This window comes from Halichoerus grypus, chromosome 2 (genome assembly GCF_964656455.1).
Source record: "Halichoerus grypus chromosome 2, mHalGry1.hap1.1, whole genome shotgun sequence".
NCBI classification, from domain to species: domain Eukaryota; kingdom Metazoa; phylum Chordata; class Mammalia; order Carnivora; family Phocidae; genus Halichoerus; species Halichoerus grypus.
The window spans coordinates 56979459-57002134 of record NC_135713.1 but is presented as its reverse complement, the minus strand read 5'-3'; the positions used below and the strand labels follow the sequence as shown (position 1 = coordinate 57002134).

The window sequence follows — 22676 nt, the reverse complement described above, 5'->3', positions numbered from 1 at the left end:
CTCGCATTTGTCTGGGGTGTCAGGTTTGCCAAAGCAGTGCTGCTTAGACCAGAATTTGGATCCATTTCGGGGTGGATTTGGAGACCCCTCCCCATGTTCCTCAGAAAATAATGCAGAGGTGGTATCTCCACTCTTCATCTATGACCTCTGCATGTCCAAGTCCATGGCTGCTTATAAGTAACAAAATGCGTCCCTACCATTTATTAGCCTTAACACTGTGCTAGGCACCTTACACAGCAGGCCTCATTTACTTTTTACAGCCCTATGGGGTGAGCGCTATGATTACCACCATTTTGCTGAGGAAGAAACGAAGCCTCAGAAAGTTTGAGGTATCATCCAAGTGACACAGCAAATGATTAGCAAGGCTAACACTGGGGTCTTGAGATGTACTCAGGTTCTAACATCAGGATGAACGGGCCTGAATTACAGGCCAGGCTTGGGGCTGGGAATGGGTCCCCCATTTGTCTGGGACTGAGGAGTTTCCTGCGATGCCAGAGCTGGAAAAGACTGAGCCCCTGCAGGTTGTGGGGGGAGGGAGTCTGCCTCCCAGTCTGTTTTTCTACATCCTTTCCTCTAATATCTGGTTATCACAGGTGTATCAATTGTCAATATATTACCTTAAAAAATATCGGTTGGGAAGGGTGCTGCTTTGGAGGCTGTGAGTGGGAAAGGAAGCACTTCTGGCCCTCCTTCACCATCTCCTGGTGGCTACACCTCTGCTCCAACCTGGGGCCTCTGAACTCACAGGTACTTTATGCTGTTCTCCTTTGTGCTTGCATTCTCAGGAGGAAGCAGAACCTCCCCCAGCCTCAGCGGCTGCCTCTTGCATTCAGAAAGCTCTGTTTCCAAAACATCAATGATGTTTTTTTTGAGCACCAGTGAGAGAAGGTTCTGTTCTCTGCGTTCCTCCCGACTACATCTTAATTACTTCTGCTTAAATTGTGAGCGGCAAGTTCAACCACTCTGCTCGTCTCCTAAGTGGCAAATTAAGACTAATTTAGATGGGGTTTACAGATTAGCCAACATTCAAACAGCAGAGAATGATTTGGTGTTCTCCGCTAGGATCCTCTCTCCAGGGGGCAGCTCATGTTGAATGGGCAGCAGGTGTGGGCTTGTGCCTGGTCTGATGCTCTGCTCTGCCTGGGTCCTTCTTTCCCAGTTTTGACTGCTCACATCAGCCCTCTGCACGTGCTTCTCTAACACTACCTTTTATTTTAGACTCTTTTTAATGGTTTCTGGATTCAGTTTTGTTGGACTTAGTTCAACTTGATTTGATTCCCATTTATTGAGTCTCTGTGAAGCGCTGGAATGAGGAAAGTCATATTACTGTTTAGAAAATTCTGATAAATTTTTTTCCCCTTTGCAGGAGAACTAGGGAGGTCACTGAGGGGGTCTGTGTGTTTGACTGCTCTGTGAATGATTTTGTTTGGACCTTTGCAGCCCTGGTGTCCATTCAGCCTACTCTGAGGGCTTTCTTTTTATTTGACTCTGGCTGACTCATCCCTAAGTTATCCAATGCCAAGCCGTGTTTTGGGAAGCACATTCTGGACGGTGAAGGAATTCTTCTCCCAAGGCTAAGATAGGCATGGTCTGCCTTCCCATTCACGCTGTTTCCTATGTCTAGAACACTCTTCCTCTCCCTTCCTTGCTTCATAAAGGTCTCTGCTTTAAAGCTACCTCCTCAGAAAGTCCTCTGTGAGCACCCTAAATATAGGAGGTGCTTCCCATCACTCTCTGTCTAACCCCTTATCCTATTTTATCTACATATCACTTATTGTTACCTGAAACTATGTACGTACATATGTGTGTGTACGTTTTTCTGAGAGGTCCTTTAATTTGAAAGTGCAGTGAACTGGGGGATAACAGTCATGCTAACCCATGGAGAAGAGAGACCATGGCAGAATACCATGGCAGGGCCTCTCGATGAGGTGTGGTGGGAAGAACAGGAGGGAACTAGCTTGGTCATAGCTACTGGGCTTAAAAGGTACCAGCTGCTTCGGTTGTAGGGGGATGCTGGGTTCAACTTAAAAGGCTCTGGAACGTCAGGATGAGATATGGCATGGCCACAAGTTGATCTTTAAGGTCATCCTTCTGCAGCATGGGACATTGAGGGCAGCTCTGTGCTTGGCCAGCTGCTGCTTCCTTTCTTGAGGGTGGACAAGTGACTCTTGGTCACCTGAGGGTAGGGACCCTTTGGGTTTGATGTCTCCTTGGCTCATGGCCAAGAGCTGTGAGTTTCCTGGAGCTTGGGGGCCTTGGAGTTGGGTCCCTACTGTTGTTCCTCTACAATGCATGGACAGGTGGGATGACTCTGGCTTTCTTGCTGAAAGTTGGCCTCTGTATGCATGCATGCATCCATCCATCCTGATTTCCTTCTTTCCCTGAGAATGAGGACCTTATCTTCCTGTCCACTGCATCTCTAATACTTAGTATATGTTAGATATTATGAAAATATTCATCAAATGGGAGAGTGGATGGATAGATGGATGGAGATATGTGGGTGAGGAAATGGATATTAGTCTATGTTAGATATTATGAAAATATTTGTTGAATGGGTTAATGGGTGGATAGATGGATGGAGATATATGGATGAGATAAGTGATAGGGACCCTTATTTTACCAATTTCTCACTTATCATGAGGCAGTAGATTATTTGCCCTCCTTGGCCCCATGATCCATACCCTTCTCCAAGCTTCCTATGTTCTTTTGACTCATAGTCTTTCTTTAGCCTTGAGCTCATTTCTGCCAATCAAGATCCCCTTCAATCTTTAGGCCCAGTTTGACACGGGACCCTTCTGCACTATGTCACAATTTTCAAACTTGAAGTCATCCACACACAGATATATACACAACCCCCTTTGAGAGAAGGGTGTTTGTCTTGTTCATCATTTCTATCCTCAGAATCTAGCATAATGCCACTCTATAAATGCTTATTGAATAAATAACTGAACAGACACCTATATGGTAGCACAAACCTAATTCTGCTTTGCATTATCATTGACTGTTTATATCTTGCCAGCCTGCTTGTGAGGTCAGGAACTGGGGCTCAGTCATCTCATATCTATGCTAACTCAATGCTTCATTTGTAATGATAACGGTAATAGCACGAGCAGATACTCTTTTGTGAGCATCCACTGTCTAAGTGCTAGGCACTAAACTTTATCTGTATAAGTTCATTACTTCTCACGATCACTTTGTGGGATGGTTTTATTAGTACCTTTTCACAGAGAAGGAAGCTACACCTCAGAAAGTTTAGAAACCTAGTCCAAAGTCTTTGGCTTATAAGTAGAAGAGAGAATCTGACACCAGAGTCCCATTATTTCCCCCTTCATAAGGCTGCATTCCTCTCTTGGGGTAGGAAGTGCTCTTATAAAAGTTATTTCAACTAAATGGGCTTAGAACATCTTCAAACAGATCTGAAGACTGCTCTGTACTGCTGTCACTTGACTGTTCTAGATACTGTACAGAGCAGAATTTATAGGTCTCCAGGATTCCCCTATCATCAGAAGTAAGACCTTCTTTCGAAGTTCCCGACAGTCTACCAGGACAACCACCCCACAGGGAGCCACTGCCCAACTGAGATGGTAGAGTCCTCACCTGTCACGTAGTTCTTCAAATCCAGCTCATTGCTGAGAGGATTGTTGCTCTTGAACATATACAGGTTAAAGGGGGCTGGCTCTTTGCCCACATTTTTCCACATGGTGTAGTCTGGAGAGGTCCATCGTCCTGCCAGCACATCATAATCACGCTGAGTGAAGTGGACCAGCTTAGTCAGGGGATCATAGAGTCCACCATGGAAGCCAATAACCATCTGGAAGTCAGGGTTGGAGTCATAATAAATCTCCCCATAGGCTGTGTACTGCAGTTGTTTGATCATGAGACCGTTGATGCTGAACACAGCCAGAGGAGTGCCTGTGTTATCTGAGGCAACATAGTACTCCTCCCCACTGCTGCTCTCCATGGCAAAGAGGTGACCTTGGAGGTCATAGTAGAGTGAGGTTATCTCTGAGTTGGAATGATTATAGACATGGGTGATGCGGGTCGGGTTGTGGAGGTCAGAGTAGAAATATTGCAGGTGGTGGCCCAGGTTGGTCTTGTAGGAAGCCCGCCGCCCCACACCATCGTAGCGGTACTGGACACTCCACCCACTGGCCTTATTGTAGGCTCTTGTTAGGAGGCCCTTGGAGTTATACTCAAAGATGTCAGCCCCTCGCTGGCACAGATAGCCATCATCGTCAATTTTGTACTGCACATCTCCGAGTCTGGTTATCCGATCCCGGAGATCATAGCGCAAGGGCATAAGGCGTACACTATTTCCTGGGTTCAGCAAGTGGAGGTTCCCATTGAGGTCATAGCTGTAGCGCCAGGTTGGGCGGTCATTGACAGCCACACTCTGGAGCTGCCCATCCCCATCATAGTCATAGGTGTACTTAGTGGTGTTAGCATAAGGCCCCAGTTTTAGCTCCCTCTTAATCACCCTTCCCATACTGTCATATTGCACTGTCATCCAGTACATGAGGGACCGAAACATCTCATACTGGACTTCCTTGATCCTCCCGTGGGTGTCAAAGTGTTTGCTGAGGGTCATTACAGCAGTGGTGATGATCTGGTTTATATCATAATAGATGACTCCAAACTTGCCAAAATGCTCCACCTTGCCAGAAATCTCATCATAGCGGTAGAGATCAACAGGAAGGGGAGTCTCACTTATGACGGGCTTGATGCTTGCAATCCGGAAGCTGTTGTCATGATAGGTGTAGTCGAACCTGGCATTGACCATGCCTTCCTCAGAGAACCTGTAGATCTGCTTGTCCACCAGTGGGCCAATCTTCCGGTACCTGATTGTGCAGGAGAAACCCCCACTTTGGAGACTGACCATTTTTAAAACGCCGGTGGTCTCATCATATCCGAAAGTGACAGCAGTACTGTCATAGACTATCTCTGATAACTTGGAGAGTTTCCCATACTTGTAGAATACCTGGCGCCCGGTGCCCAAAAAGGATGTCTTGAGGATGCGGCCATCATCACTGTAGTCAAAAATGACTGAAGCATTGCTTTCAGGGGGATTATAAATGTTGCGGATGTAGCCAATGGAGGTATGGGTGGACATGCTGTGCCGGGCAACACTGGGCATGGTGACGGCGTGGAGACGGTCGGAGGAGTCATACTCAAATATGTACTGACGCTGACTCTGAAGCAGGAGGACCATAGACTGGAGGAAGGAAAAGGGTGAAGGAACGCATGAGTTGGCTCTTTAAGACGAAGCACTCAAATGGACAGAATCTACTCCATTTCCCAAAATGGTGATTCAAAAGCCATGAAGGATGGGGAAGTTTAGACCAGAGATTATGAGTAGATTGATTTCACGGACATGCTAATTCTTATGGATTATGGTGGCTACCTGGACCAGTGCTTCCCGAACTTTACTGTGCATGTGAAATACCCAGGGATCTTGTTAAAAGTCAGATTCTGATTTAGTAGTTTGGTGGAGGATGAGGGATGAGGGGGGAGGTGGCCTGAGAATCTGCTTTTGTAACAAGCTTCCAGGTGATCCTGATGTTGCTTAGACCATACTTTGAGTAGAAAGGGCTGGAAGGACATTGAGTTTACTTCTAGGGCTCAATAACAAGAAATCCTAAGATTGTTTAGAAATGACTGCCACCGGTGCCGCAGGGGACAACCAATACTATGTGTTGGCCACCCCTGATTACATCTAAAGAGAAAGCATATCTTCCATTTAGAAACTACTAAAAAGATTAAATAACCCAGAATCATCGATTTTGGGGGATAAAAATGGCCTCAAACTTGAGGCAATTGGGAGATTCTTGCTTCCTCTGGTCAACCATTCTAGTATTTTATGGCATAATAAGAACAGGATTCAGGGATGACCAAAGGGAAGCAGTCCCACTCTTACGGAGGTCACTGCTCTGTCTGCAAGTGACTGCTGTAATGGACAGGCAAGAAAGGAAGAAATAGAAATGGAACCTGTGTTGAGGGGAGAGGCCCAAGCTGAGCAAGCCCCCATCTAATGACTTAGAGGACCAGGACAGCCTTCAAAAGTCTTTTTGACTTGTGCCCCAAAAGGACTTCTTTTTACTTCTGCTCCAACCTGACCCTTTCTGACATGGAGACCCGAATCTGACACTTTTAGACATAGGGAATTATGTAGAGAGAATTCATTGGCTGTTTCAGCTTATAGGCCAAGTAGGAGGATGTTGCTCTGTGTGCTTGAGTTTTAGGCAAAATTCCCTACCCAGATGACTTAATTTCGGGGAAGGCAGAAATGAATCATTGCATTTCCAAATCATAAATAATGACTAGCCATGATGCCAGTGGGATGATTCTGTCTGCTTCAACAGCATTTTTTCTTTTAAATAAAATCAGACAATCCATTCTTTTTGCCATTACCAAGTGTCTAGCACTTTTTTTTCCTTTTAATGGTAATAGTGATGAGCAATGAATAACATTTTCCCTCAGATTTTCCTCCCTCCCAGTGAGGATGGGAGCATGAGGGGAGACCTTGTAGAGTCAAAGTAAAGATGTTAAATGTCTTATGGCAAAGCATATCAGGTCAGCTTAAGAAGAGAAGTGTGAATAAGGGAAAGCCCCAGCTGAGTGGGGACAGCACGTTCACCTACCTTGTCAAGGTAGGAGTAGCTCCACACTTTCCCATCAGCGAACATGCGGGACACGATTCGGCCTTGCTTGTCAATGTCTGTCCTCTCACTCATGGCCCCACGCTGAAGGCCAGCCAAGCGCCCGTTGAAGAAGTATGAGACGTTGACTGCTGCCAGCCCACTGCTGGGGAGCCAGAGGAACGGGCGGCCCACCTGGTCATAAATGATCCTCAGGGTGAACTTCCGGTGATCATCATAGATCTTTTCTGTCCGAATATTCCGGTCATAGTCAATGGACAAGAGATTTCTTCCATGGACCTGGGAAAACACAATGGGCTTGGTTTGAGAGACATCACCTGGGCATGTTAGCTTCTGTGGAGGATATGGCTGACATGGCCAGGGAACAAGTGTTCACAGGAGGAAGAACTAACCTTTAAGTTATTTAGAGTAGTGTTTTCTAAACTTCTTTATGTCATGGTACACAAAGAAAATGGTAATATTTGTAGGGTGCACTAAGATACAAAAATGAGGCTGCTTATGGTCACAGATGACTAATCTGGGCATGGCTGCTGTGAGCAGTTATGTAGACCATGCACTGCACAATTATAAGGAGTATCATCCTGTCGTAGAAAGTATGAATAGTGAAAATTGTGCACTGTATAAATTAGCCATACAAATAGCCCTGGACACTGGGATTCTGACTGCCCTGCCTGGACACCTTGGAGGGCAAGATAATTTGTATATTTGCACACTTTCAACCGTTTTTGAGCACATTACCAGCTGAGTAGCTAATGATCTTTAAGAGTAGGTGCCAAGATTTCTTCTGAAGCCTCAAGTAAAGGTACCTAGGAGGGTTGGGGGGATGACTTAGAAATCCATATTTTGCAAAGATCTGGGAATAGGAAGGCTTATTGCTATGTGAACTTCTTTACTTCTATCTAGAGAAAATTCTTGCCACTGTCAAGGATGCAAGACATCAGTGGGGAGACCTCAACAGGGCTGGGGAATTCCAACAAAGGAACTGATTTACTTAGATTTGAAAGGAATAGTGGAACACACCTAGACATAATTTAATATTTATTTAGAAGCTGATCTGATCAGAGAAGAGAGCCTGTCCCAGAAGGCAGATCTGGGTGACTAGACTCTGGTTAGGGGCAAAGGAGAGGGACTCTTGAGATTCAGCTAGTCCTGAGTGGATGGCTGGAAGTGAATAAAATGAGGCTGACTGAGCCCAGGCTCTTTCAACATAATTGACTGCAAATCCAGATGTCCCTGGGGTGACCACTGAAGGCAAGGGAAGATGTAAACAGGCAGAAGAAAGAGAAGTGAGAGATGCCTGGTACCTCCTTAACTTACCTAATAATTCAATAGCACCTAATAATAACAGTGATGATGGTGATGGTAGTGGTGGTGGTAATAACTTTAACACATGCTGGGGTTATTGTACATAGGCATTGTGTTAGGCAATTTGCATCTCTTGTCTGAGTTGGTACTCACAAGGACCACTTGACAAATAAGGAAACTGAGCCCGAAGCAGAGAGGTCGCATACTTGCTCAAGGTCACATAACAATGAAGTGGTAGGGTTGGTCTGGAACTTAGGTCTTCACACTTGAACCACTTTTAACTACTTAGACATTTAACTGGCTGTACTGATTCCTGTATTATATATGCATTGAGTGCCCTGACTTGTCAAATGATGAAGAAACTGTAAAGCATTGCCACAGCCCCTGAGGGCTCCATATTATAGCTTGATGGGGAGACATGGAATAATTCTAACACCACAGACATCTGTATTCTAGGGAGCAGCATTGTACCCAGGTAAAGAACTACATTTCATAGCTTCCTCAGAAGTGGATGGCTAACATGATGTAAGTGGTAGTTGTCAGCTGGGTCTCCTGGGAACCTTAAAGGAAACTGACTCTGCTGAGAAATAGGCACCTGTTTGTTCTTCCCACTTTCCTCCTTTTCCTGGGTGGAAGGTGGCTATGATCCCTGGAGCTCCAGCATTCACCTTGTAAGTATGGGGTGACTTTGAGGATGGAAGGATGATGGCTCATCCAGAGAAAGTCTAGATCCCTGTTGACTTACATATCTTCTAATGGTCATCCATACCAGCCATGAATGGCTTACCTCTAGACTCCTTTTAGGTCATAACAAATAAGGACATATCTTATTTAAGCCATTGTTATTTCTAATCTCTGTTACTAGCAGTTGAACCTAATCTAAACCGATGTAAGCCCCTCATGCTTTGACAGGTACTGTCCTAGGTACATTACATAACTTATCCCAGTTTAATTCTCACAACACGTAGAAATTATTTTATACATGGGCAATTGAGCTCAGAGGGGGTCACAAATCTAGACAAGTGGTGGAAGCTGGATTTGAACCCAGGACTACTTGATTCCTCAAACTATTGCCATTTCCATGGAGTCATCTCAGAGAGAAGGGGATAAAACGCTTGAGATAGAACATTTCAGAAAGAAAATGCATCAAAGCATGGAGATAGGAATAAAGGTGGTGGGTTCTTGGGATTACAGGGCACCCAACTCCAAATGGAAGATTTATGTAATCAAACAGGCAGCCATAGGGAAGAACAGTCAAGAAAGTAAAGGGGGAGTGGTAGGATTTTTAAAAAACAGGTCCAGGGATGCCTGGGTGGCTCAGTTGGTTAAGCGTCTGCCTTCGGCTCAGGTCATGATCCCAGGGTCCTGGGATCGAGTCCTGCATCGGGCTCTTTCCTCAGCAGGAAGCCTGCTTCTCCCACTGCCTGCCACTCCCCCTGCTTGTGCTCTCTCTCTGACAAATAAATAAAATCTTTTAAAAAAACAGGTCCAAAAGTTAATGCTGTCAGAATTATTGAGGCTCTTGATCCCCAATTAGAGTCACCATATTCAAAGCAAACCACAAGCTGGGGTCAGAATGATCACTTCCTCTGGAAACAGAAGTTTGGCTATGTGGGGTTGCTTCATTTGGGACAAGTGCAGAAGGCCATCAAGATTCTTAATCCTGTGAGTTTGAAAATTTCAGTTCAAGACCTTGCCAACATTTTATTAGGCAGAATGAACAATGTGGCAATAACGAGGAAGGATTTTCAGGGTTTCTTGAGCCAGCTGCTGGTTATCATGCTTATGTATTTCCCATCTCCTTGGCCATCCTTCTATCCTCCTTCCCTTTCCTTACTAATTTCTCTTTTTGCTTCTCTTTGCTAATATCATACAGCTCCCTGTGCATTTATTATTTATTGAACATTAAATCTCTGCTAGTGTCAGGTTTGGTGCCTGCTCTGGAATGCAGGGATGAACAACACCAATGTGTCTTGAGAATTTATGATGGGCTTAGTGTGTTCTCAGAGCTACCCTTGTTTTATCTTATTTAATCCTCACAACACTCCCAGGCAAGCATTATGATCCCCACTCTACACACAAGGTACAGATAGGTTTAAGTGCCCTGTTCAGGCTTAAACAAATAATAAGTGGTAGAGCCAGGATCCCAGTCCAGAACTCAGTGTCTTCACCTCTAGGCTGTACCACCTCTCTGACCAGCTGCTCTCCATCAGGCATGTGATTCTGAACCACCTGGGATGCTCTCTCAAAGCACTCCACAGCTGCTGATCAGCCCCCTAGGGAATAGGGGCTAGGAGATTCTGATGTATATTCTTGGTTAAAATACAGTTGGAGTGATATAAATCCCTATCTTCAGTTACCTGAGAGAGGCTAACAGGCAAATCATATATATATAACCATAATATAATCATGTGTGTATCTGCATATATATATGAATATATACTGTAACATGTAACCATGGGAAAGAACATGGAAATCATATATAAGCATGACCATCATTGTAACAATTATATTAGTATGTGAGGGTGCTAGGATTGCAGAAGGAACTGAACAATGGGCAAAACCAGAAGAGGGGTCCCTAACTTCTGACTGCCAACATTTGGGTTTATTGCTATTACGTAGAGTTGATAAGGCCTCTGACCCCTGGCCTGGGTGCACCAATCATAAAGAAGTAGTAAGTGCTAAATGTTACCCATTGATAATTTAAGGTGGGATTTTATTCCCCAATTTACTACGCCCTTGGGAAAGGGATTTTGTTACAGCATTGGTTCAAATTAGCTTCCTCCCCCTAACTTGATTGAGATATAGTTGATACGCATCACTGTATACATTTAAATTATACAGCATAATAAACTTATGGGTATAATGAAATGAAATCCCTAATAAGTTTAGTTAATACCTGTCATCTCATATAATGTTTTTTTTCTTTTAAAAAATTTTTTCGCTTTGTGATGAGAACTCTTAGGATTTTATTCTCTTAACAACTTTTCTATATACCATACAGCAGTGTCAACTACAGTCACCATGCTGTATATTACATCCCTAGTACTTTGTGATCTTATAACTGGAAATCTGTACTTTTTGACTACTTTCCTCCAATTCCCTTTCCACCTACCCTCCACCTCTGGTAACTACAAATCTGATCTCTTTCTCTGTGAGTTTTCATTTGTATTTATTTTTTTAAGAGTCCACATATAAATGAGATCATACAGTATTTGTCTTTCTGTGACTTATGTCACTTAGCATAATGACATCAAGAGTCATCCATGTTTTTGCAAATGGCAGGATTTTCTCGTATTTTATGGCTGAATCATATTACATTGTAAATATATAAACAGCTTTTTTATCCCTTCACCTGTTGATGAACACACAGGTTGTTTCCATGTCTTGGCTATTGTAAATAATGCAGCAATGGACATGGGAATACAGATAGATCTTTGATACACTGTTTTTATTTCTTTTGGATATATTCCCAGAAGTAGAATTGCTAGATTATATATTATCTATTTTTAAAATTTTGAGGATCCTCCACACTGTTTTTCATAGCACCTGCACCAATTTACTGTCCTACCAACAGTGCCCAAGAGTTCCGTTTTCTTCACATCCTTGTCAGCATGTACTCTTTGTCTTTTGATGACCACCCTCACAGGGATGCAGTGTTACTGTGGCTTTGATTTGCAATGCCCTCACAATTAGTGATGTTGAGCATCTCCTCATGTATCTTTTGGCTGTTCATTTATCTTCTACGGGAAAATGTCTGGGTCCTTTGTCCATTTTTATTATGTATGTATGTATTCATTCATTCAGGTAATCTCTATGCCCCACAGTTGTATGAGTTTTTTTTTAAAAAAAAGATATTTATTTATTTATTTATTTGAGAGAGAGAGAGAGAGAGCGAGCAAGCGAGCACCAGTGAGAGAGAACACAAGCAGGGGCAGAGGGAGAAGCAGGCTCTCCACTGAGCAGGGAACCTGATGTGGGACTCCATCCTAGGAGCATCGTGATCTGAGCTGAAGGCAGCCGCTTAACCAACTGAGCCACCCTGGCGCCCCTATGAGTTTTTTTTTTTTTTTAAATGTATTTTGGATATTAACCCCTTATCATATATATAACTTGCAAATATTTTTTCCCATTCTGTAGGTTGTCTTTTCACTTTGTTAGTTGTTTCTTTTGCTGTGTGGAAGCTTTTTGGTTTGTTTTATCCCATTATTTTGATTTTGTTGCTTGTGCTTTAGGTGTCATACAAAAAAATCATTGCCAAGACCTATGTCAAAGGGATTTTTTCCTGTTTTCTTCTAGGAATTTTATAGTTTTAGGTCTTATATTTAAGTCTTTCATCCATTTTGAGTTAATCTTTGTGAGTGGTGTAAGATATGGGGCCACTTTCATTCTTTTACATGTGAATATTCAATTTTCCCATCACCATTTATTGAAGAGACTATCTTTTCTCCATTGGATATTCTTGGCTCCCTTGCCAAATATTAGTTGGCTGTATATCCTTGGGTTTATTTCTCGGCTCTCAATTCTGTTCCATTGGTCTATTTGTCTGTTTTTATACCACTACCATACTGTTTTAATTACTATAGTTTTATAGTATAACTTGAAATCAGGAAGTATGATGCCTCTTGCTTTTCTTTCTCAGGATTACTTTAGCTATTCAGGGTCTTTTGTGGTTTGACATAAATTTTAGGATTTTTTTCCAACTTTTATAAAAAGTGCCTTCAAAATCTTGATAAAGATTGCATTGGACCTAAACATGGCTTTTGGGGGGCACTTGGGTGGCTCAGTCAGTTAAGCATCTGACTTCTGCTCAGGTCATGATCTCAAGGTCCTGGGGTTGAGCCCTGTTGGGGTCCCTGCTCAGTGGGTAATCTGCTTGTCCCTCTCCCTCTGCCCCTCCCCCCACTGTGCTCACTCACACTCTCTCTCTAAAATAAATAAAATCTTAAAAACCCAAACCCCACATCTTTTGGTACTACTGACATTTTTTTTCAATATTAACTCTTCTAATCCATGAACACAGGATACCTTTCTATTTATTTGTGTCTTCTTTGATTTCTTTCATCAATGTCTTACAGTTTTCAAAAGAAATCTTTCACTTCCTGAGTTAAAATTTATTCCTAAATATTTTATTGTTTCTGATGCTATTGTAAATGGGGCATTTATTTTAAGAAAATTCAGTGTAAGTGTATAGACATGCTACAGATTTTTGTATGTTAATTTTTCATCTTGCAACTTTATTGAATTAATTGATTAAATCTCATAGTTTTTTTGGTGGAACTTTTAGGATTTTCTCTATATAAAATCATGTCATCTGCAAATAAAGACCATCAGACTTCTTCCTAAGTCTGATGCCTTTTATTTATTTTTCTTGCCTGATTGTTGTGTCTAGGACCTTTAGTACCATGTTAAATAGGAGTAGTAAGAGTGAACATCCTTGTCTTGATAGTAGAGAAAAAACTTTTAATCTTTCACCATTGAGTATGATGTCAGCTGTGGGCTTGTCATAAGTGGCTTTTATTATATTGAGGTACATTCCTTCTATACCCTCTTTGTTGAGTTTTTTTTTTAAATCACGAATGGATATTTACTTTTGTCAAATGTTTTCCTGCATCTATTGAGATGATCATATGATTTAAAAAATTCTGTTAATGTGATGTATTACATTGCTTGATTTGTGTATGTTGAACTATCTTTGCATCCCTGAAATACATCCCACTTGATCCTGGTGAATGATCCTTTTAATATGCTTGCTGCTGAATTCAGTTTATTAGTATTTTATTGAGAATTTTTACATCTGTATTCATCAGGGATACTGGCCTATAGTTTTCTTTTTTTCTTTTTTTTCCCTGGTTTTGGTATCTGGTTCACTTAGGGTAATGCTGGCCTCATAAAATGTGTTTGGGAGTGTTCCCTCCTCTTTGATTTTTTGGAGAGTTTGAGAAGGATTTGTGTTAATTCTTTTTTAAATGCTTGGTAAAATTCATTAGTGAGGCCTTTGGGTCTGATCTTTTCTTCTTTGGGAGATTTTTGATTACTGACTCAGTCTCCTATTATCCATTTAAGAATTTATCCATTTCTCAAAAAAAAAAAAAGAATTTATCCATTTCTCTAGGTTGTCCAGTTGGTTCGCATATAATTGTTCATAGTAGCTTTTAATGAGCCTCTGTATTTCTGTAGTATCAGTTATAATGTCTCCTTTTTCATTTATAATTTTGTTGATTTGGATCTTCTATTTTCCTTGATTGATCTAGTTCAAGGTTTGTCAATTTTAAAAAATCATTTCAAAGAACCAATTCTTAGTTTGGTTAATCCTTTCTATTGTTTGCCTATTGTCTATTTATTTCTGCTCTTCATTATTTCCTTCCTTCTAGTAACTTTGGGCTCAGGATGTTCTTTTTCTAGTCCTTAACGTATAGAGTTAGGTTGCATATTTGGGGTATTTCTTGCTTCTCTCTCTCTTTTTTTAAAATGTTCTATTTATTTATTCATGAGAGTCAGAGAGAGAGAGAGAGAGAGAGAGAGGCAGAGGGAGAAGCAGGCTCCCTACCGAGCAGGGAGCCCGATGCAGGGCCCGATCCCAGGACCCTGGGATCACGACCCGAGCCGAAGGCAGACGCCTAACCATCTGAGCCATTCAGGCGCCCCTATTTCTTGCTTCTTTTTAAACTTTTTTTTTTTTTTTTTTTACTTTTTGTCTCTTTTAGCCTATTTTTCCTACCTCTAATCACCTGCCTCTGGCAACACCAATCCATTCTCTGTAATATGAGCTTTTTTTCTAGATTCCACATATACGAGAGATCATATGGTATTTGTCTTTCTCTGACTTATTTCACCTAGTATAATGCTCTTGAGGTCCATTCATGTGTTTGCAAACAGCAAGATTTCATTCTTTTTTATCACCAAATAATATTACATTGTATATAAATACCACGTTTACTTTACCCATTCATCCATCAGTGGACACTTTGGTTGTTTCCATATCTTGGCTATTGTAAATAGTAATCCAATATATGGGGGAACATATATTGGCTCTCCAAGGTAGCTGTCCTTCCAATATATGTCCAATCCAATATATGGGGAAACATATCTCTTTTCAAGTTAGTGTTTTTGTTTTTGTTTTTCAGCTAAATAACCAAAAGTGGAATTACTGGGTCATATAGTAAAGTTCTATTTTTAATTTTTCTGAGGAACTTCCACACTGTTTTCCATAGTGGCTGCACCAATTTACATTCCCACCAACAGCGCACAAGGGTTCCCTTTTATCTACATCCTTGCCAATACTTAATATTTTTGTCTTTTTGATAATAGTCAATTTGACAGCTGTGAGGTGATATCTCATTGGTTCCAGTAGCCCTTCCCTGATGATTAGTGATGTTGAGCATCTTTTCAAGCATCCTTGGCCTTCTTGTATGTCTCTTTTGGGAAAATATCTATTTGAGTCCTCTGCCCATTTTTAAATCAGCTTATTTGCTTTTTGATATTAAGTTATATAAACTCTTTACATATTTTGGATATTAATCCTTTATCAGATGTCTGATTTGCAAATATGTTCTCCCATTTAGTAGGTTGCCTTTTCATTTTGTTGATGGTTTCCTTTGCTGTACAAAAATTTTTATTTTGGGGGTACCTTGACTGGCTCAGTTGGTAGAGCATGTGATTCTCGATCTTGGGGTGGTGGTTTGAGCCCCACATTGGGTGTAGAGATTATTAAAAAAAATTAAAATCTTAAAAAGAAGATTTTTATTTTGGTGTAGTCCCAATAGTTTATTTTTGCTTTTGTTTCCCTTGCCTGAGGAGACATATCCATGAATAGTTGCTAAGGCTGATGTCTAAGAGATTACTGCCTATGTTTTCTTTGAGGAATTTTAGGATTTGGGGTCTTAGTCCACTTTGAATCTTTAATCCATTTTGACTTTTTTTATATATGATATAAGATAGTGATGTAGTTTCATTCTTTTGCATGTAGCTGTCCAGTTTCCCCAGCACCATTTATTGAAGAGAGGGTCTTTTCCACGTTTATATTCTTGCCTCCTTTGTTGTAGATTAATTGACCATATATGTGTGGGTTTTTCTCTAAGCTTTCTATTCTATTCTATTGATCTATGTGTCTGCTTTTGTGCCAGTACCATACTGTTTTGATTACCTGAGCCTTGTAGTGTATCGTGAAATCAAGGAGTGTGATACATCCAGCTTTGTTCTCCCTCAAGATTGTTTTGTTTTTTCAAGGTCTTTTGTGGTTCCATACAGATTTTAGGATTCTTTGCTCTAGTTCTGTGAAAAATGTCATTGGTAGCTTGATTGGGATTGCATTGAATCTGTCGATTTCATTGTGTAGTATGGACATATTTAACAATATTAATCCTTCCAATCCATGAGTACAGAATATCTTTTCATTTATTTGTGTCATTTTCAATTTTTCATCAATCTTACAGTTTTCAGAGTAAAGGTTTTTCATCTCCTTGGTTAAATTGTTTTCCTAGATATTTTGTTTTTTTCTTAAAATGACTGAAGTTTATTTCTTATTCAGGCTAAGTCCAGGAGACTCTCCAAGGTAGCTGTCCTTCCAGGATGCTTTTAATATTATGGCACTTTTATGTTGATACAAACTTCCTTGACATCTGTTTCACTTCATTTTAAAAATTTATTTATTTTTAATTTTTATTATTGAAGTAAAGTTGACATATAATATTAGTTTAGGTGTACAACATAGTGATTCAACAATTCTAAACATTACCCAATGCTCATCATGATAAATGTAGTCACCATCTGTCACCATACAATGTTATTACAATATTATTGACTATATTCCATATGCTATACTTTTCATCTCCATGACTTACTTTATAAATGGAAGTTTGTACCTTTTAATCCCCTTCATCTGTTTTGCCCTGACCCTCCACCCCCTCCCATCTGGCAACCACCGGTTGGTTCTCTATTTATGAATCTGTTTCTGCTTGGTTGTTTGGTTTTTTTGATTCCACATACAAGTGAAATTTTGTGATATTTGTCCTTATGTGTATGCCTTATTTCACTTAGCATAATGCCCTCTAGATCCATCCATGTTGTTGCAAATGGCAAGATCTCATTCTTTTTTATCATCCAGTATATACATACATATATACACACACACATATCTATATTCCATTATATATATATATATGTATATATTCTTTATCACATCTTCTTTATCCATTCATCTATTGATAGACAGTTGGGTTGCTTCCATATCTTGGCTATTATAAATAATGCTGCAATAAATATAGGGGCACATGTATCTTCTTGAATTAGTGTTTCTGTTTTCTTGGGCTAAATATCCAGTAGTGGAATTACTGGATCATATGGTATTATTTTTAAAATTTTGAGGAACCACCATACTGTTTTGCACAGTGGTTGCACCAATTTTCATTCCCACCAACAGTGCCCAAGAATTCCCTTTTCTCCACATCTTTGCCAACACTTGCTATTTCTTAGCTTTTTGATACAAGTTATTCTGACTGGTGATATCTCATTTTGGTTTTGATTTGCGTTTCTCTGATTATTAGTAATGTCGAGCATCCTTTCATGTGTCTGTTGGCCATCTGTATGTCTTCTTTAGAAAAATGTCATTTTAAGTCCTCTGCCCATTTTTAAATTGGATTATTTGGGGGTTTTTTGGAGTTGAATTGTATAAGTTCTTTATATATTTTGGATATTAACCCCTTAGTGGACATATCATTAGCAAATATCTTCTCTTATTCAGTATGTTGCCTTTTTGCTTTGTTGATAGTTTCCTTTGCTGTGCAAAATATTTTATTTTGGTGTGGTCCCAATAGTTTATTTTTGCTTTTGTTTCCCTTGTCTTAGGAGACCTATCCATACATATGATGCTAAGGCTCTTGTCCAAAAGATTACTGTCTATGTTTTCTTTTAGGAGTTTTATAGTTTCAGGTCTCACATGTAGGTCTTTCATTCCTTTTGAGTTTCTTTTTGTGTCTGTGTAAGAAAGTGATCTAATTTCCTTATTTTGTATGCAGCTGTCCAGTTTTCCCAACACCGTTTATTGAAGAGACTGTCTTTTCCTTATTGTATATTATTGCCTCCTCTGTCATAGATTAATGGACTATATAATTGCAGGTTTATTTCTGGGCTCTCTATCCTGTTCCATTGATCTATGTGTGTATATTTGTGTCAATACCATACTGTTTTGATCACTATAGGTTTGTATTATATCTTGAAATCAGGGAGGTGTGAAACCTCCAGGTTTGTTCTTCTTCCTCAAGGTTGCTTTGGCTATTTGGGGTCTTGTGGTTCCACACTAATTTTAGGATTGTTCTATTTCTGTGAAAAATGCTATTGGTATTTTGATAGGGATTGTTTTGAATCTATGGATTTCATTAGGTAGTGTGGACATTTTAATAGTTCTTCCAATCCATGAGCATGGTATATCTTTATATTTGGGTCATCTCCAGTTTCTTACATCAGTGTTTTACAGTTTTCAGAGTATAGGTCTTTCACTTCCTTGGTTAAATTTATTCCTAGATATTTTAGTCTTTTTGATGCAGTTGTAAATGGGATTATTTTCTTAATTTCTCTCTGATACCTTGTTATTAGTGTATAGAAATGCAACTGGTTTCTCTGTGTTAATTTTGTATCCTGTGACTTTATTGAATTCATTTTTTCTAATAGTTTTTTGGTGGAGTTTTTAGGTTTTTCTATGTATAGTATCATGACATCAGCATATAGTGACTGTTTTACCTCTTCCTTTCCAGTTTGAATTTTCTTTCTTTCTTTCTGTTGCCTAACAGCTCTGGCTTGGACTTCCAATACTATTTTGAATAAAAGTGGCAAAAGTTAGCAGCCTTGTTTTGTTCCTCATCTTAGAAGAAAAATGGCTTTTCACCATTGAGTGTGATGTTAGCTGTGGGTTTGTTATAGATGACCTTTATTATATGGAGGTACATTCCTTCTATACCTATTTTGTTGAGAATTTCTGTCATAAATGGATTTGAATTTTATTAAAATTCTTTTTCTGAATCTATTGAGACGATCATTTTTATCCTTCATGTTGTTAATGTGGCATATCACATTGCTTGATTTGCATATTTTTAACCATCCTTGCATCCCTGGAATAAATTCTACCTGATTGTGGTTTATGATCCTTTTAATGTATTGTTGAATTTAGTTTGGTGATATTTTGTTGAGGTATTTTGCATCTATGTTAATCAGAAGTATTTTTTTCTTTTTTTTTAACCAGCACGATTCATCTTTAATAGTTATTTTCACAACAGGACCCAGGGCCTTTCACTATTCTTTGTGGGATAGGAACCACTTAAACAAAATTATTTGCACAAAATTTCTTTGGATGTCAGACTACCATTTCATGCTTCTTTGGCCAATGTCTTTGGCCAAGATGCCCTGAAGAAGTGAGCAGAAGCAGAATGCACTATGATCCCTGAATGTCCATTAGAGCCTGAACATGACTTCCTATTGCAAGGAAGCCACAGTCCTTTGTGTAATAAACAGAGTTGGCTGCATCCCAGAATCCTTCAGTCGAGGATTCCTAACTGTGTGCTGTCTGAACTCCCATTCCTTGGAAAAAAAATTTTTTTAATTTTTATTTATTATTTATTTATTTTTTACTTTTTTTACTTAAAAATCTTTTTATTAACACATAATATATTATTTGTTTCAGGGGTACAGGTCTGTGATTCATCAGTCTTACACAATTCACTGCGCTCACCATAGCACATACTTCAGGTGTCTTTTTTCTGGTTTTGGTATCAAGGTAACATTGGCCTTATAAATTGAGTTTGGAAGAACTCCTTCCTTCTCAATTTTTTGGACTGGTTTTGGAAGGATAGGTACTAACTCTTCTTTAAATGTTTGGTGAATTCACCTTTAAAATTGTCTGGTCCTGGACTTTTGTTTTTGTTTTATTTTAAATTATGGATTCAATTTCATCACTTGTAATCTGTCTATTCAGATTTTCTATTTGTCCATGGTTCAGTCTTGGAAGGATGTGTGTTTCTAGGAATTTATCCATTTCTTCTAGGTTGTCCAATTTGTTAGTGTATAACTGTTAACGGTAATGTCTTACTATTCTTTGCATTTCTGTGGTGTCAGTTGTAACTTTTCTTTCATTTCCTTTTTCATTTGGGCCTTCTTTTTTTCTTAATGAGGTTGACTAAAGGTTTATTGATTTTGTTTATCTTTTCAAAGAACCATATCTTAGTTTCATTGATATTTTGTTATTTTTTAAGTTTATATTTCATTCTGCTCTGATCTTTATTATTTTCTTCCTTCATTACCTTTGGGTTTCTTTTGTTTATTCTCTGGTTCTTTTAGGTTTAAAATTAGATTATTTATTTGGAATTTTTCTTGTTTCTTGAGGTAGGCCGATATTGTTATGAATTTCTCTCTTAGGACTATGTTTCTTGCTGAATCTCATGGATTTTGGGAAATTGTGTTTCCATTTTTATTTGTCTCAAGGTATTTTTAATTTCCTTTTTTCACTGACCCACTGGATGTGTAATAACATGTTGTTTAGTTTCCATGTGTTTGTGTTTTTCCCGTTTTATTCTTGTAAATGATTTCTAGTTTCATACCACTGTGGTTGGAAAATATGCTTGATATGATTTCAGTCTTTTTGAATGCATTGAGAATCGTTTTGTGGCCCAACATGTGATCTATCTTGGAGAATATTCCATGTCCACTTGAAAAATAATGTGTATTCTGTATTTTTTGGATGAAATATTCTATATATATCTATTAAGTCCATCTGGCCTAATGTGTCATTTAAGACCAATATTTCCTTATTACTTTTCTGTCTGGATAATCTATCCATTGATGTAAGTGGGGTATTAAAGTTCCCTACTATTACTGTATTACTGCCAATTTCTCCTTTTATGTCTATTAATTTTTGCTTCACATATTTAGGTGCTCCTATTTTGGCTGTATAAATATTTATGAATATTAAATCCTTGGATTGTCCCCTGTATCATTACATCATGCCTTTTTTTTTTTTTGTCTTTTGTTACAGTCTTTGTTTTAAAGTCTATTTTGTCTGATAGGAGTATTGCTATACCAGTTTTCTTTTTGTTTCCATCTATACAGAGTATCTTTTTCCAGCCCTTCACTTTCAGTCTGTATTTGTCTTTAGGTCTGAAGTTAGTCTCTTGTAGGCAGCATATAGATGGGTATTGGTTTTTTTTTTTTTTAAATCCATTCAGCCACCTGTGTATTTTAATTGGAACTTTTAGTCCATTTATATTTAAAGTAACTATCAATAAGTATTTACTTATTACCATTTTGTTAATTGTTGTTTTTGTAGTTCTTCCTCTCTTGGTCTCTTCCCTTGTGGCTTGATGGTTTTCTTTAATGTTATATTTGGGTTCCTTTCTCTTTATTTTTTTTTTGCTAAAAGTGTTTTTTGGTTTGTGGTTACCATGAGGTTTACATACATATATAGCATATTTAAACATATGCATAGCATATTTACACACATATGTCTATTTTAAGCTGATAGTTGTTTAAGTCTGAACACATTTTAAAAGCACATTTTTATGCCTTCTCCCACATTTTATATTTTGATGTCTTATTTTACATATTTTACTTTTATGTATCCCTTAACTACTTAATAATACTTTTGTCTCTTAACCTTCATACTGACTTTTTAAGTAGCTGATTTACTGCCTTTACTATATATTTGCCTTTACTAGTGAGATCTTTTTCTTTCATGTTTTTTCTTATTTCCTGTTATGGTCTTTTCTTTTTGGCTTAAAGAAGACCCTTTAACATTTCTTATAAGGCTGGTTTAGTGGTGATGAACTTTATAAGCTTTTGCTTTGCTGGAAACACTTTATCTCTCCTTCAGTTCTGAATGATAACCTTGCCAGGTAGAGTATTCTTGCTTGCAAGTTTTTCCCTTTCAGCACTTTAAATATATCCTATCACTTTGTTCTGGCCTGCAAAGTTTCTGCTGACAAATTTTTCTTTGGCTGCCTTTAAGGTTTTCTCTTTAACTTTTGCCATTTTAATTATACTATGTCTTGGTGTGGATCTCTTTGGGATCATCTTGTTTGGGACTTTATATTCTTCTTGGGCCTGGATGTCTGTTTTTTTTTCCCCCAGGTTAGGGAAGTTTTCAGCCATTATTTCCTCAAATAAATTTTCTGCCCCTTTCTCCCTTTTCTTTCTGGGACCCTATGTAAATATCTGTATGCTTGATGTTGTCCTAGAGGTCCTTTAAACTATTCTCATTTTTTAAAATTCTTTTTTCTGTTTGCTTTTCTGGGTGTCTTTCAGGTTGCTGATCTGTTCTATATTATCTAATCTGCTGTCGATACCCTTTAGTGTATTTTTCAGTTCAGTTATTTCATTCTCCAGCTTGTGACTTCTGTTTGGTACTTCCTTACATTTTCTATCTCTTGGTTGAAATTCTCACTGTATTCCTTCATTTTTATTCTGAGTGTAGTGAGCATCTTTATGACCATTACTTTGAACTCTTTATCAAGTAAATTATTTCTTTTTCACTAGGTCTCCCCCCACCCCCCACCGCACCCTAGAGGTTTTATCTTGTTCTTTTTTTTAATTTAAATTTAATTAGCCAACATATTCTTGTTCTTTTTTTAAAAAAACATAGTACTCTGTCTCCTCATTTTGTTTGACTTTGTGTGTTTCTTTTTATGAATTAGGTAGAACAGCCATCTGTCCTAATCTTGAAAGAGTGGCGTT

The 22676-nt window shown here is 38.9% G+C and overlaps 1 protein-coding gene across 17 annotated transcripts in view; it reads right to left on the bottom strand.

The window, feature by feature from the left end:
* TENM2 (teneurin transmembrane protein 2) overlaps positions 1-22676 on the bottom strand; it is a 1202741-nt gene that overhangs the window by 9303 nt on the left and 1170762 nt on the right. For all 17 annotated transcript variants that reach the window (XM_078066825.1, XM_078066824.1, XM_078066823.1 and 14 more), the window contains 2 exons: positions 6639-6935; positions 3598-5212 (listed from right to left, as the gene is read on the bottom strand). In XM_078066825.1, the coding sequence (XP_077922951.1) occupies positions 3598-5212; positions 6639-6935 (1912 nt within the window). The remainder of the gene's footprint in view (positions 1-3597; positions 5213-6638; positions 6936-22676) is intronic.